The sequence below is a fragment of the Amblyomma mixtum genome, chromosome 3, assembly GCF_055824585.1.
Source record: "Amblyomma mixtum isolate Tamu chromosome 3, ASM5582458v1, whole genome shotgun sequence".
In the NCBI taxonomy this organism is placed as follows: Eukaryota; Metazoa; Arthropoda; class Arachnida; order Ixodida; family Ixodidae; genus Amblyomma; species Amblyomma mixtum.
The window spans coordinates 251,370,209-251,385,148 of NC_143014.1; the positions used below are offsets into that span (position 1 = coordinate 251,370,209).

At 45.8% G+C, this 14,940-nt stretch overlaps 1 protein-coding gene across 1 annotated transcript in view; it reads left to right on the top strand.

Moving 5' to 3' along the window:
• Positions 1-14,940, top strand: part of LOC149354333 (cytochrome P450 4V2-like) — a 67,680-nt gene that overhangs the window by 9,287 nt on the left and 43,453 nt on the right. Inside the window, exons 2-3 of the mRNA XM_089575962.1 lie at positions 8,199-8,308; positions 9,067-9,149. Coding sequence (XP_089432088.1) covers positions 8,199-8,308; positions 9,067-9,149 — 193 coding nt within the window. The remainder of the gene's footprint in view (positions 1-8,198; positions 8,309-9,066; positions 9,150-14,940) is intronic.

Sequence of the window (14,940 nt, forward strand, 5' to 3'; positions counted from 1 at the left end):
TTGTCCCTACTTGGTACTCAACCAAACTTCTCCCCTGAACTACCGCGTCACTCTGGTTGACCCTCCTCCGGACAGCCGGTACACGGGCCTGTAATTGTCCACGTTTGCCGCCTGAAGCCTTTCATTCGTCGCCCTGCTTCAGACTAATCACGGTCAGGCTGGCCGCTCCTGACCGCGCGGGTAGTTTGTGTTGTTGTTCTTGTTGCCTGTCTCATGAGTACTGTATGTGCCTTTGTCGTTTTCGCCAATCTTCTTCTTCTTCTTCTTCACCTCTTTATAATGGCACATACCCACGTGGGGAGATTGGCCAAGGTATAGTGATATGCCAATCTGGCTGTGACTTCATTCTCTTTCGCCTGTGAATACTCATCGTCCTCGCTTTGGTTGTTCGTTTGGGACGCGTCTCTGGCAGTGTTTTGGAATAAACCTGATCCGTGAAGTCTTAACTTACAATATTAAAACATCTTCGAAAACGTAATCGTGACACTCCTGGTTTTATATGAGCAGGATTTCGTGGTTGAATTCATTGCCACACTGGCTGTGTTTCTATGTAGACGAAAAACAAAACAGCCTGTTAATTGCGTATTATGTCTTTGAAAACCTCAGGTGTCGTAAACAATATTCTTTTCTCCAATGCCGTTTCTTGCAGCGCAGAGGTGTGTTTTGGAAAGGCGAAGGCAGACAATAAGATTATAAACAGCTGCCAGTCAAGCAGTGGAATGAAGGCCCTTCTCCCGCGGCTCTTCAGAGACTTGAAATGTCCACTCGCGAGCGGTAACAAAAAATCGAGTAAAGGCGGTCCGTCTTCGGGTAGATCCGACGGCGTGTGCTAGCTGTTAGCTGAAAAAGCCCAAATGAGAGGGGCTGCGTACTGTAGCAGGCGAACGCACACTTACAAAAGAGCCGTGTGTCAGGCGCTGCAACGCTCCACTTAAAAGCTTGTTGTAGTGCAGCTCGCAGGTGGATTTTGCGCTTTCGTTATCAATTTTTTCTCCTTATGCCCTTCAACGAGGCGAGGCATTCGAGTCCGAAGTTACTTGGACATATCACTCCGGGTGACGCTGATCAAACTCCGTCTAGAAAGAAGCTTTCTCTCGTTCCGCATGAACAGAAAAGTACTGATAGGGTTTACTACCAAACCAACGGAAATATTTTAGCGCCCTGATATCTGAATTCCTCAGATGCTCCGGACAACATTCAAACTGCAAAAAATCGGTATTGTTTTTGTATTTTTCTCGCGTCAGAAAAATAAATCTATAGCAGACACCAAAAATAAGTAAACAAGCTCTGAGTAATTCTTTTCTCAGTCAATACCATGGCCCCATTTCATTCGTGAAGCTCCTAGAGCGTCCCAACTGTACTTCACCCTTCATTAATGAATCAAAGCCGTACACAATTCCTCTAAGTGCGGAACAAAGCCCGACCTGCGGGCCTGCAACTACAAACCCGGACCCGACGCTAGCCTGGCGAAAGAGCACAATTTCTGGCCGGTCCAGCCCGCGTGCCTGGGTTTTCGGGCCGCCCTGAGTCCGCGCTGTGTTCTATTCCACCGTACTGCAAGCCCTAGGATGAGCCCCAGACTGCGACGCTGCCGTTTTTAAATGGCCATGGTCAATTCGCCTCTTTCTGCTCATGGTTCAGGTCATGGTTGCTGCCTGTGGAGAATTTGTATAGTATGTTTATTTTCTCTTTTCACTGTACTGATTTCCCACTACTCTTCTCACGCAAAAATGTCGGCGGTCTTGTAAAGAAATAAGTCAAATTTCAAACATGATCTAAACAAACTTCGGCAGCAACACTATTAACGCCGAAGGTGTTAAAACTTAGTGTGTTTATCTGGCCCTTCTAATGCAGGACAGGTTAGTTGAAGGTCTACAGCACTTTGTCCTGCAAAGGATTAGATGGCTGATGATGATGATTTTGCATTTATTCTAGCCCGGCAGCGTGTTCACGTGGACAGTAGCGCTGCTGATCGTGGCGTGGTTCGTCAGGCGCTGGTTTCTGCCGTGGCTGCGGACTTGGCTGGTGCTGAGGCCCTTGCCAGGACCATGTGGTGGATTACCGATCTTGCATACGATCAGGGCGTACTGGGTGCACTTTAACGGACGGTCGATCGACTCCTTTCCAGAAGGTGAGCTCCGCGCTGAAAATAGGCTCACCTAAAGTAACATCCTGGTTGAATTCTGTAATTCGGGCAACGATTCCGAATTTTCCGGAGTGGAGACATCTATAGATAATTATCTCGCGTTGACTTCGATGCAGGGCAAAAAACGAAAAATCAAGCAACAGCACCGTAGTAGGGGCTGAGGGTTTGGCTACGGACTGGTTGTAATAGCTGCACTACGTATTATTTTCTCCCTTTACAGCCGATGAGCGCTTGTTTAATGTTGTTACTTTTATGTCTGAGCTTTTTGCCTGAACTTTTGACACCTGTATTACGTATTTTTCTGTTTATTGATGAAGAGCGATCGTTTAATATTGTTACATTTTATCTCTGAGCTTTTTGCCTGAACTTTCGACACCTGTACTTGTAATTTTCCTTTTTTTGGTATGCATGTACCCATCTTGCGAAAATTTGTTGTGGGGTTGTGGTATTCATAAATAAATAAATAATTAGGATTGGCGTACGTTTCACAGCACTTTACTGTAACGATGCTGATATTTTTTGTTTACCATAACCTGATGTTCAATGAAATAAACGGCAAACATTCATGCTTTCGCAACATGTACACTGTGTTCCTGAGCTGGATATTAGCGTCTAACCAAACCATAGTATTAAGCGACTCTCAGAGATGCTCCTTGTATTTCAACCTCCTGTTGCTTAGAACACATTGTCATCAACGAATAACAGAAACTCGTGCTGAAGAACTTACGTAGACACAGATGGAAATTAAATGTGGCATGCTGCATGCTTGGTTTAATACATTCCATGACCCACCGCGGTGTCTCAGTGGTTATGGCACTTGGCTGCTGACCCGAAAGACGCGGGTTGGATCCCGGCCACGACGGTCGAATTTCGATGGAGGCGCAATTCTAGAGGCCCCTGTACTGTGCGATGTCAGTGCACTTTAAAGAACCCCAGGTGGTCGAAATTTCCGGAGCCCTTCACTACGGCGTCCCTCATAGCCTGAGTCGCTTTGGGCCGTTAAACCCCTATAAACCAATCAATTCAATGAGTGCATCCTTTTTTATTGATGCGTAAGCATTCTATGGCTATGTAGGCGGTTTCGTTGTGGACTAGATAATCTTGGTACTATAACGGAGGAACATTTGGTATATCGAAAAAAGCATGGTATAATCGGATGGAGCATCGAACGAGGATGTGCAAGCGACAAAATGGTTGAAGTGGTTTAATTAGGTAATTAATTAGAGCCAGAAATGTGAAAAAGTGGGCAGGGCCAGAGAAAAACGGGCGCCAAATTTGAAAACACCGGAAGTGTGGCGCCACGTGACGGGATGTGTAGGCGAGCGACGCGTGGCGCCATATTTGAAAACGAAGCGTGGCGCGCAGTTTGAAAACTCAGATGGGCAATTGATGGAACTTGATTAAGTAAGCAAATTAATTGTGGTATCTATAAAATATGGATAGGTGATCGATAAATGATCGATAACTGATCGATAAGTGATCGACTTCCGGTTTGAGGGTCCACCCTTCCGGTCACGAGTTTCAGTTGACGTGAAAAGTGTGGAATTGTTATGTCGACGTCTTGGTGTGACGTCATGCTTACGCCTTTCTGCAATGCTGGTGTCGCAGTGATCTCTAACGTTTTTTATGTGAGAAAGTGCTGCCGAGGTAACTCAGGCAGACTCCAGCATTCGTCGCGTTTCATAGTTTTGGTAACGTAGCAGTGATAAAATCATGTTTACGCATTCTCAAGAGGGAATACTGAATTTCTTTACCCTTCGTCCTTGAAACAAAAACCTTGCCGGATGCTGTAAAACACAGCGTTCAGCTCAAAAACCATGTTGCTTGCTTGGAAATTTTGATTCGAAAGAAAGGAAATACCACAGTAATTCTGAGATGTCAGACAATTACGGCGCCATTTCCGTTCCTAAAAAAAGCATTTTCCAAGCAAGGGTAAAGAAATGCACTATTAAAGAAAGTACAGCTGTCTTACTCTGACAGTAACGCTCTTATTGTCTCCGTCCAAAAAAGGCCGCTAAGGAATCCCCCTTGTGGCACACTTGTGCTACTAAATTTAGCCACAGACGGAACATAGCACAATGCCAAAAAAAAAAATAATAAACTGACTTGATCAGGCATACTTAAAAGGGTACGAGTCTTTACATAGGATTTCTATTTTTTGATCGACTGACATCAAAATTTTCGCCCATGTTGGTAATTACCTTACCACTACTTGCACAAGACTTCAGTTCTATATCAGAAGCATATATGTGTACAATGTTCGCCATGTTTTTATTGTGAACGTTGTTTGGTTTATGGCTTGGTTTATCCATGGGGTTTAAGGTCCCAAACGACTCAGCCTATGGAGACGCCGTAGTGAAGGGCTCCGGAAGTATCGACCAACTGCGGTTCTTTAACGCGCACTGACATCGCACAGTACATGGGTCTATAGAATTTCACCTCCATCGAAATTCGACCTCCGCGACCGGGATCGAACCCACGTATTTCGGTTCAGCAGCCGAGCACCATAACCACGGAGCCACCGTGGTGGCTAAGTGTGAACGTTGTGCGAAGCCTAACAATACAACAAAATATGTCGAAAAATTGGAATAATACATAGGACAGGGCTTGTCATGCTTAGATTTCTCGAAAAAAAAACAGCAACAAACAAGTAGTCTTCAATAGATGTGGCGATGTTGCCTCAGACTTATCTAGACAAATAAAATTTGTTCGGTTGGTCGGTAGGTTGGTCGGCACGTCAGTCGGTCGGGCTTAACACCTTAAAGAGACTCAGGCTACGCGGTCCGCCGTAATGGCTGGCTCCAGATAATTTCGACCACCTGTAGCTCTTTAACTTGCACTGGACATGCACTATACATGTGTCTCTAGGAAATTAACCTTCCTCAAAATGTGACCGCTACGGCCAGAATGAACCGGCGTCTTCCGGGTCAGTAGCCTAGCGCTGTAACCCCCGAGCCACCGTGGCGGCAAATAAAATTTCATTGGAGGAATGTGTAGTTGATAAAACTGAAAAACTAGGAACATCTTTAGAACACCAAGAGTGGAACAGCACAAACGTCCTTACTTTCGCAAAGTGAGCACCAAGCCTCAAAAACGATATTGAGAAAAGGTGTCAACAGCCGAGCACAGCATTTTCTTGTGTAGATGGCACTAGGGTTGTAGTCCTTGGTGCCTTTTTAAATGCGATAGTGTTTTGGTTGCCCTTTTTTGCCCATGGCGTTGCTTTCCACTTCCTTGCAGTCGGCCGCTGTGCGCTGTAGAGAACATCCGCAGAGCTTGGCTGCGCATCCATGACGTCCTTCATGCGGCTTGCACCTGAGATGAAGCTTGCCATTTATTTCGACGCGCTACCAGTTTAGGCTGAAATTTTCAGATGCATGTCCATGACGCCCTCAACGACAATGTCACAAGCAGCAGCCCGCAAGGGGGCTTCTTTACCACTCTTGGCCGTTGGCGACTTTCATCCACGGCTGCGGTTGTGCGCTGTTTTGCGCTTCGGTTTAAAGGATCGTCGTCCCTGAACTGAATCAATAAATCAATACCTGGTGTTTCTTTTCTTTAGAAGGTCCGAAATTTCTTAAAATAAGTTTTTTTGAGGTAAGGCGTTTTGCGGCGTACTAATACCAGTGTTGTCGGACGTAAAAAAAAAACACCTGCTTGCGCCTGAGGCACCTGATGGCACCTGATTGCAATTAGAGATTGGTAAGGGGCCTTTAGAATCGCCGTATCAGTTTCTGGAGTTTGGAAAAGTGGATCACCCACTCCAGTGTGGCTCGACTAATGAAAATGAAAATTGTTTTTTGAGGAAGGGAAATGGAGCAGTATCTGTCTCACATATCTCGGTGAATACCTGAACCACGGCGTAAGAGAAGGGATAAAGGAGGGAGTGAAAGAAGAAATCAAGAGAGAAGTGCCGTAGTGGAGGTCTCCGGAATAATTTCCACCACCTGAGGATACTTAACATGCACTGACATCGCACAGCACACGGGCGCCTTTTTGTGTTTCGATGTAGGCGAAACGCAAAAGGCTTTACTAACTTGGTGCATTTCTCGCGCCATTCGAAAACTGCGCGCTTGCGGGAGGGACGTTAATCAAATCCCGAAAATCCGTGACGCATATGTACCACGCGACAATCTCAGCCACGCTCGTGTTACACTGCTCCCCGCTCCCACTTCGCTTCTTGAACGCGGGCAGGGCAGAAAATGTTGCGTTGTGCGTGCGACACGGAATGTCCTTATTTGATTAATAGCGCTCGGCGCTCTTCCGAAAGCGCCGGGTTTTCGTATCGTGCGAGAAATCGCCCAAATTACTCGAGCCACAGCGGCGAGGGTATTTCAGTTTTTAAAGCTCTAAAAACTAATATGACTGTTACTAACTGCCGGCTACAAATCTGTAACTGCTATCAGGTGCATATCGGTAATGGCTAAAAGTTAAATAATAAATTCAGTTAATCACTTAACTGGTTAACATGAATCGCCTGTTTTTTACGCCTGCCAACACTGGTATTACAATGGCACAGAAAAATAATCTGTACCTGAAAAAGCTGACGTTTCAGAATTTTGGACCTTCTAAAAAACAAAACAACCGTTATATCGCGAGGCAGCCGAATAAGCACCAAAATAGCTAGCCGAGTCCAAGTGAAGGTGCCCCTCAAGGTCATACGCGCGAACTCTGCCGGTGCCGGCCGCTAGGGGTTACTGCGGGGAGGGGGCATCTATGATGAAGTTGTGGCTCACTCGCGGCAGTCACATGGTGATACCTTGAAACTTTTGTTTTCTGTCTGTTCGCATCTCCACGCGGAATTCAGCTGAGACGCTAGAAACTGCCGCTCCGTCGCGGAGTCGGAAGGTTGGTTTGGTTTGGTTTTATGGGGTTTAACGTCCCAAAGCGACTGAGGCTATGAGAGACGCCGTAGTAAAGGGCTCCGGAAATTTCGACCACCTCGGGTTCTTTAACGTGCACTGACATCGCACAGTACACAGGCCTCTAGAATTTCTCCTCCAAAGAAATTCTAGCAGCCGCGGCCGGGATCGAACCCGCGTCTTTCGGGTCAGCAGCCGAGCACCATAACCACTGAGCCACCGCGGCGGCGAGTCGGAAGGATACCAACGTTAAAGAAATGCGTATTTTTCGACCATTTCAAGTACCTCAGCGGCCATAGAAAAATTTATCGTGTACTTCTCGCTAGATATCAGCAAGGGCATTACGGGACATCACAGAAAACGAGGTATCAGCCTATTATTTTACTTTGGATGAAAGGTGCTTTTGTGTGACTTCTTGTGAATTCAAAGCCGCGTCACCCTTCGTCCACTTTTATTTCTTTTTTTTCTGCAGCCCTTCTGTCAGTGTTCATGTCAGCGAAGGATGCTCTCTGAGGCCTTCAAGCAACGCGACATTGCTGCCGTTTTTTGCCAAAAAAGCTTTCGAGGTGCTCTTTCTCGTTGTCTCGGAATATTTTTCAAAAGGAATCTAACTGGACCTTTCAGTAAAAAAAAAAAAAGAAGCGGAGCAGGATTGAGCAAACGAGGGCAGTCGGAATTATTAGATAGTTTAGGTGTCAGCAGCAAAAACACCCAATGAAGGCTGATGTCTCGGGTCCCTTTTTTGTGGAGAGAGGCAGTATTTTTGCTTTCTCGCCGAAAACAATTACCATGAACAACTAATAACCGCAGTCTGTCCCGTCTTTGCCTGAACCATTCAGACCCCATCACATGTGACTAAAAGCAATATCTTGGCCTCAGCAGAGTCCCTGTGGTTCACTATGCGTTGTGTGGTGGCAGAACACGAATAGGAACAACCCGAAAGATATAGAGCGGAGATAGCGTGGGCAGCGAATTTATCGTATCTGTCGTTGTCGCCAATGGTTCAAAAGTTGGCTGCGCAACGTTTTTGACCATGCTTTACAAATTAACACTCGTGTAAACGCTAGGGGGGCACGACAGTCAACAAAAAACTGCTGGCGAACCATGAACAGCGCTCACATTTCGAAAGTACGACGAATCCCGGCAGACACAAACGTCGCACTGCTTAATTGGTCATTATTCTATTTCAGGTGCCTTCAGCTTTTTACATGAATTGTACAAGCAGTACGAAGGGCAGACGTTCAAATTTTACTTGGGAGTATTTCCCTTCGTAGGAATACACACTCCCGAAGCTGCACAGGTGATTTCATTGACTTGCTTTTTTAGCGTTTTGCAATAAAATCAAAATCAACCAATTTTTTTTTAAGTATACGTGAAAGCACAGCGTTGCTGAGCTGGAGGCTTCTGTTTTAATATGAAAACACAACGGCTTGATCAGGTCTGCATATTACAATTTGAAATGACGACGTAATCTTTGTTTTTTTCTCAGTGTTATTCCGCCAGTTTTTTAGCCAGCATCGGTGAAATGTTTAGGGGACCAACACTGTTCCCACTTCGAGTTATTGATCAATTCACCTTCGCCCTACCATAAGCTTGTCGTCCCGGTTAGCTCAGTCGGTAGAGCGACTGCTCCTGTGAAGCGGTGGTCCCGGGTTCGAACCCTGAGCTAGGGCGAATTTTTCTTTAACTGCGAAGTTCCCGAGAAAGCTGTATAGCTTTCCTTTGTAGCCGTATGGTTACGCTTGGGTGGATGTCAATGAGTAATTACTCCCTCATTAGAAAGTATCAAAAGAGCAAAGGTTGTTGCGTCCCCTTTTCTTTGGACCATTGTTCTTTTCAGTGCAGTGAAATGTACCCCTCGATATTAAAATTTCTCGAGTGGCCTTCATTGCAAAACTTAAGAACATTGACAATGCTATAGATCCTGCATGCCTACACGTTCAATTTGCCGAGCCTGATAGAACGCTGAAGCCTCATCATAGGCTAGAAAAATTCTAAGGTTCCTTGAGCAAAATTTAAAACATCACTAATATTTTGCAAACACTTCCGCCCTACCAGGCCGTCCTCACCTGCAAGAGCAGGAAACCTTTCTTCTACAGTTTTCTGGCCCCATTTATAGGTAGGGAAAGCCTCCTGCTAAGGTGAGTGATTTCATGTGCGTTTTCACGTTATCTATTTCATCTGCCCTTTTAACACTGAAGTTCAAAATCCCACTCTTTTAAGTTTTAGAGTTTAATACAACACAGCGTGCAGTCGCCAGTAAAAAGAAAAAAAAAAGCACGATGATGTCACCGGAGCGACGAAGACTGCACCTTGCGGCTGGCGCGGCGCCATGCTTTACGAACACACCTGGGACTTATTGTTATCGGCGTGTTCTTAACCGCAGCGCCGAGCGTTGCTATCTGCCGCTCCTGTGGCGCATGGCTAGTGCTTATCTCATTTTACTCGCTACTGTACTCCAGGGAAAGGTACATTAATAGGTTGGCGCAGAAAAAAAGGATGAAAAATAATAGCCCCCGCAAGGAAAGGTACAGTCGCTTTCATAAATACACGGCCCACGGCTTCAGTCTGCGGAGCGGCTGTGGCGCCGTACCACGGCGCTGCAGTCTTCGTTAGGCACTGGCTGCGAGAGTGTCCCGTGTGACGACAGCTTTCACCCCACGCTTTAAACAATGCTTTCGGCACATGCGAAGCGAAATTTGAACAGGGAAACAAGACTTCGTCATTGCAAGGCGTCTTATCTCGACACTCCGCTCGACCCTAGTCTTGCTCTGACGACACGGCAAGTGAGCACGGCAAAGTGGAAGCATCTTTTCATGACACACGTTTTTCGCGCCTCGATGTGTGCACGCCGAGCGACACACAATGCGCGCGCAGAGAACCGCGAACATGCAGACGCCCTCTCTCGTACCGAGTGCCTGTGGCGAAACAGACGATCGCCGCACCGCACATAGAGTTTACCAGGCGTATTACGGAAAAGCGCGAGAGGGAGGGTGACGACTGTCGTCACACGGGACACTCTCGCAACGAGCTCCTGAGGGCGATAGCAGCGCCGTGGCGCAGCCCCGCGGCCGCTCCGCGTACTGAAGCTGCGGACCGTGTATTAACGCGGCAGCATTAAGGAAGTCATGTCGCAGAAAAGCCGGTGTCGGCGTATTGTAGTTGTAACACGAGAACCTCCAAATGAGAAATTTTGTGGAGATACGGGTAATCGCGCACCGGCCTTTCAGATTGCGAGGCGAGAACACGCAGGACACGCTACGAAGTCTCGTTGGTTCGAACTTAATAAAAGTGGACATAATGGCGTGTGGTATTTCACTTCGTAAGTGTGTTTGTGCACTGGTACGTGCATGAATAATTATAGGTATGCGAATTTTGAAACAGGGCCCGATAACAATCGCGTTCTTATGTATCAGCTGTGGCAAAGCAGCGCTACCTTTGTTGTAGAGATGAAAGTAAATGCGATTAGCTTGCGCTCAAGTACGATAGGTGGCGTTATGACCATGTTCGGTTTGAGTTTATGGAGTACTACGTTCGAAAGCGACTCAGGCAATGAGGGACGCCGTAGTGCAGGGGTTTGGTAATTTTGGTGACCTGGGGTTCTTTCACGTCCACTGACATCAGAGAGAGGTGGTGGATTCGAATCTGGAGGACCGGCAGACGAAACCTTTGAAGACGTCAACTGGTTCGAAATCTGAGCCCGATGACAACACCGCGGCTTCGCCCCTGCGGCGTGTTTTTTTTTTCAGCGCAAGCCCAGCCAAGCCACTGCTCATTGGCTCGCTGTACTGTGCACGTCACTTCCGCTCCAATTAGTACGCAAGCATTAAAAGTAAATGGCTGTTCTAAAGAACTATCTACACAAACGTTTCATATGCATACAAAATATAATGAATCTTTGAGAAACTAGATTTTAACGTTTAGTTTGGTCACGTGACTAGGCGCACACGAGCAGACGACGCCCAAGCATGCGCCCAAGAGTGCGATCACGTGATATGACGTCACTTTTTGTCAACAGTCAAAATGGCCGCTTTAAAGGTCGTCGCGGCAAGTCACGGTAGAGTGCCATGGTTACAGGTTCTAGAGCACTGTACACGGTGTTTTCGGGCAGTTGTACGCAAGTGGTTCCAAGACCAGTGCAAGCCGCCTAGCTGGATCCAGGATACTTGCCTCTGAATGGTTAAAGTGCGCCGATTCCAAGGTGCTTTGCAAGCCGCGCGGTTGGATGCTAGATATGCGTATTGCATTCGTAGGACGTACGCGGTGGCGATGTAACGAAGCGTTTGTGGCCGTGTTGCAAGCGTTTATAATTCCTGTGAGGATCACCACGGACAGCGCCGAGTAACAGCTGCTCACCTTGGAGAAAGGAGGCTGCTCATGGTGAATTTCCTGCGCGTGCATAAGCTACACAGCACAGTGACAGTGTCCGAGAAGTGAAAGTGGTTGCGGTCGGAGCAAGTGCTTCTCCGCCGAGGCAGAGAAGTGCGCACGTGCGAAGGCTCACTACGCATGCAGTGTGTTCCGAATGCTGAAATGAATTTGGCGTTGTGCAGCTAGTCGTACTGGTTGCAGTGATCGCGACCGAAGCGACCGTTGTTATACGCATATCTCTTTTGCAATAACTGTCTGCAAGGAGGAAGCCTGTTTACATATTACAGTGACAACTACTGTGCACTGCTAGGGAAACGCTCGTCCCATCCTGTCTCTTCTCTCGTGATCGTCCTTTTTTGCGCCTTCCCCTGGCCAATTTTTTTTCTATCACAAATGTAAAACCACTGCTGTGTGCTATTTTGAATAACTCACTAATAATTTAAAATATATAACCTTAGCTATTTGAAAAATGTGATTTAGTAATTATGACGGTTGTTAGCAGCTTGTACTGCAGCCTGGCTTGTTCCACTCAGTGTGTTCGGCCCGATAGAGGATTCGTGTGCACAGTGCGCAAGTTAGCCTGAATGCAACTACTGTGCGCATATATTTATTTATTTGGAACACTGCCAGCCTCTGGTTAAAACTTTAGCAGAGGGGCATTACATGTATCATAGTAAAGGATAACATTTCTAAAAGCGGCTGTGCAAAGGACATATTTATATGCCGTGATATTACCTGAAATAGAGGAAAGTTCTCGATGACCACATTATGCATAATAGAGCGTTTTATTCGTTTGCCCGAGTGAACGAGTCAGTAGGCACTTTATTAGATCAATTTATTTTAATATTTATTATACCTCAACGGTGCTAAGTGGCAATACCTGAATGGTGAACTTTGACATGGTGAGGCAAGTAGGAGCTTGATGAGTTTGCAATGTACTAATAAGGGAATAATTACTCATTAGCATCCAAGCACAGCCATACAGCTGCAAAGAAAAGCTTTGTAGCTCTTTTTGTAGCCGTATGGCCGTGCTTGGGTGGATGCCAATGAGTAATGACTGCCTTATTAGAAATCATATCAACCTTGAGGGATTCGTCTAAAATATTGGACCAACACCGCTCCCATTTCGAGCTCGCCCCATCATATGCTAGCCATCCCGGTTCGCGCACTTGGTAGGGCAACTGCCCCGGTGAGGCAGTAGTCCCGGGTTCGAACCCCAGACTAGGGTAACTTTTCCCCTAACTACAAAGTTTCTGTGGAACCTGAGTAGCTTTCTTTTGTAGCCGTATGGCTACGCTTGGGTGGGTGATAATGAATTACTCCCTTATTACAAACGTTCTCCACACTGGGGGATTCCTCAAAAATATTGGACTTGCATTGTCATTAACTGCATGGATTTCTACAGTGACCAGTTCGAAGGACAAGAGGTTAGCAAGCATAGCCTTGCGAGATGGAAGACCATTCTAGCCTTTCGTGGCAAAAACAAAATTGAATCTTGAAATGCAATGGCATAAGCTAAGGAAGGGACAGTGCTTGTGCAGCTAGTGCAGAAGGAACCATGAGCAGGAAAAGATTAGTTGGTTATGTGACAGTAAAGAGCAAAAAAAACCTGCAGTTTCTACATGAGATGAAGAAATTAGAAGATTCATCTTTAGTGCTGTGACGCTGGAGCTTCTACAATAGTCTGAGAGAATAAAACAAGCAGCTCAGTTGTGAATTCATCCCAGGATCTGAGAAGAATTAGATTTATGCCATGTGGCCTAACAATATTCTGCTGATGCCGCACAGGAGTTTTGAATGCAAGCAACATGGAAGATGGTGATAAGGACATGCTATGGTGTAAATATCCTGGGCTGTGGGTAGTTGTATAAGTTGTATAAGGTAGTTGTATCAGGAATTGCTCCAAAGCGACCTAAACAGGATTGAAAGCCGGTGTTCCACATGGCTAATGACGCTCAATGTAACAAAATGCAAATACATGCAGGTATCACGCAAGTGCACTAATATCGACTACACGTATTCACTCAGTTCAACCATCCTCACTAAAGCCGAATCATACTGGTATCTTGGAATCCATATCACGAGCAACCTCACTTGGTCCGAGCACATCACGAAGATTGCTGCTGATGCATCGAAAACACTCGGCTTTATCAGACGTCACCTCAGTTTCTCCCCTTCTTCCATTCGCAGCCAAGCCTACAAAACTTTCATCCGTAGCAAACTTCAATTTGCATCCCCAATATGGAACCTACATCAAGCCTACTTAATAGCCAGCCTAGAAGCCGTCCAAAACCGTGCAGCCCGCTTTATTTCCTCCAACTATGAAACCCGCTCTAGCATTACCAAAATAAAATTATCTGCCAACATAGAGCCTCTCGCGCATAGGCGTAAAATTGCCCGTTTATCATTATTGCATAAATTGTACTATTGTTTTCCCTCACTTCGAGACTCCCTTCTGCTCCCTCCCCTCCGAACATCACCCCGTCTTTTCAACTCCATGAGCATCCTAAGACTCCATGGCTCCTCAAACGCATTTAACAAGTCATTTCTGCCTCTTGCCATTGAAGAATGGAATTCACTACTCGAATGTATTGTCACTGAACGCGATGCTCTTAAATTCCACCAATTCCTGTCATTTCACTTGAAATCCCAATGTGGGTAACTGTTGCCTTTGCGTTTTATTTTGATGTTATGATTGTTTGATCTACTACTGCACCTGTCTGCCTGATTTATAAACGTGTATTTCTTTTTTTCTCTTCCCCAAGCAACGAATGTTTCACTGTATTCTTTTTTATCACTGTTTTTTTGACTGTTTCACTGTGTATTTTTTTTGACCTAATAATGTGTTGTTTCGATGTTGCCCCCCCCCCCCTTATGTTATACCCCTCCAGGGGTCTTTAAGGGTCAATAAATGATGATGATGATGATGAAGGATTGTTAGGTGAGACCATGTTACATTGTCAGCCAGTTCGGGTATCCACCGAGATATGTGACAGTTACTACGTCATTTCCTTTCCTCAAAAACCAATTTTTTTTTTCAGTATGCAGTGAATATGCCTTTCTCAGTAAGGCCTTAAGTAGGCAAGATGTAGTTATCCTGAAAGTAAAAAAACGTTAGTGCATTCTTAATAACATTAGCAAACAGGCTAGTCGAGAGCATCCGAAATATTGTTCTGAGAACTGAAATACTGTTATTGATTGCAGAGGGCAGACTCCATAGTCGTCAATGAAGGCACGTTAGGAAACACTGAAAGGAAGCTCATATTGTATTTAATAAAACCTCGGGCCCAAGGGCAATGCCTTGGGGACACCCGAGATTACAGGAAAAAAGCAGGACGCGTAAGAATTAGTATGGGAATTCTGTTGACGGCTGGCTGTTAAAGCTTGGAATCAGTTTATAGCAACTGGATTCAAGTTATAGCATGAGAAATTACGCCTAATTTATATAAATGAGGGATTTTATCACACGCTCTTTCAAAGACCAGAAAAAAAAGCATTAAGGGGGATGTTGCCGTTGAGGGAGAATGAGAGCAAGTTGGCTATCGCAGGAATGCTTTCTAA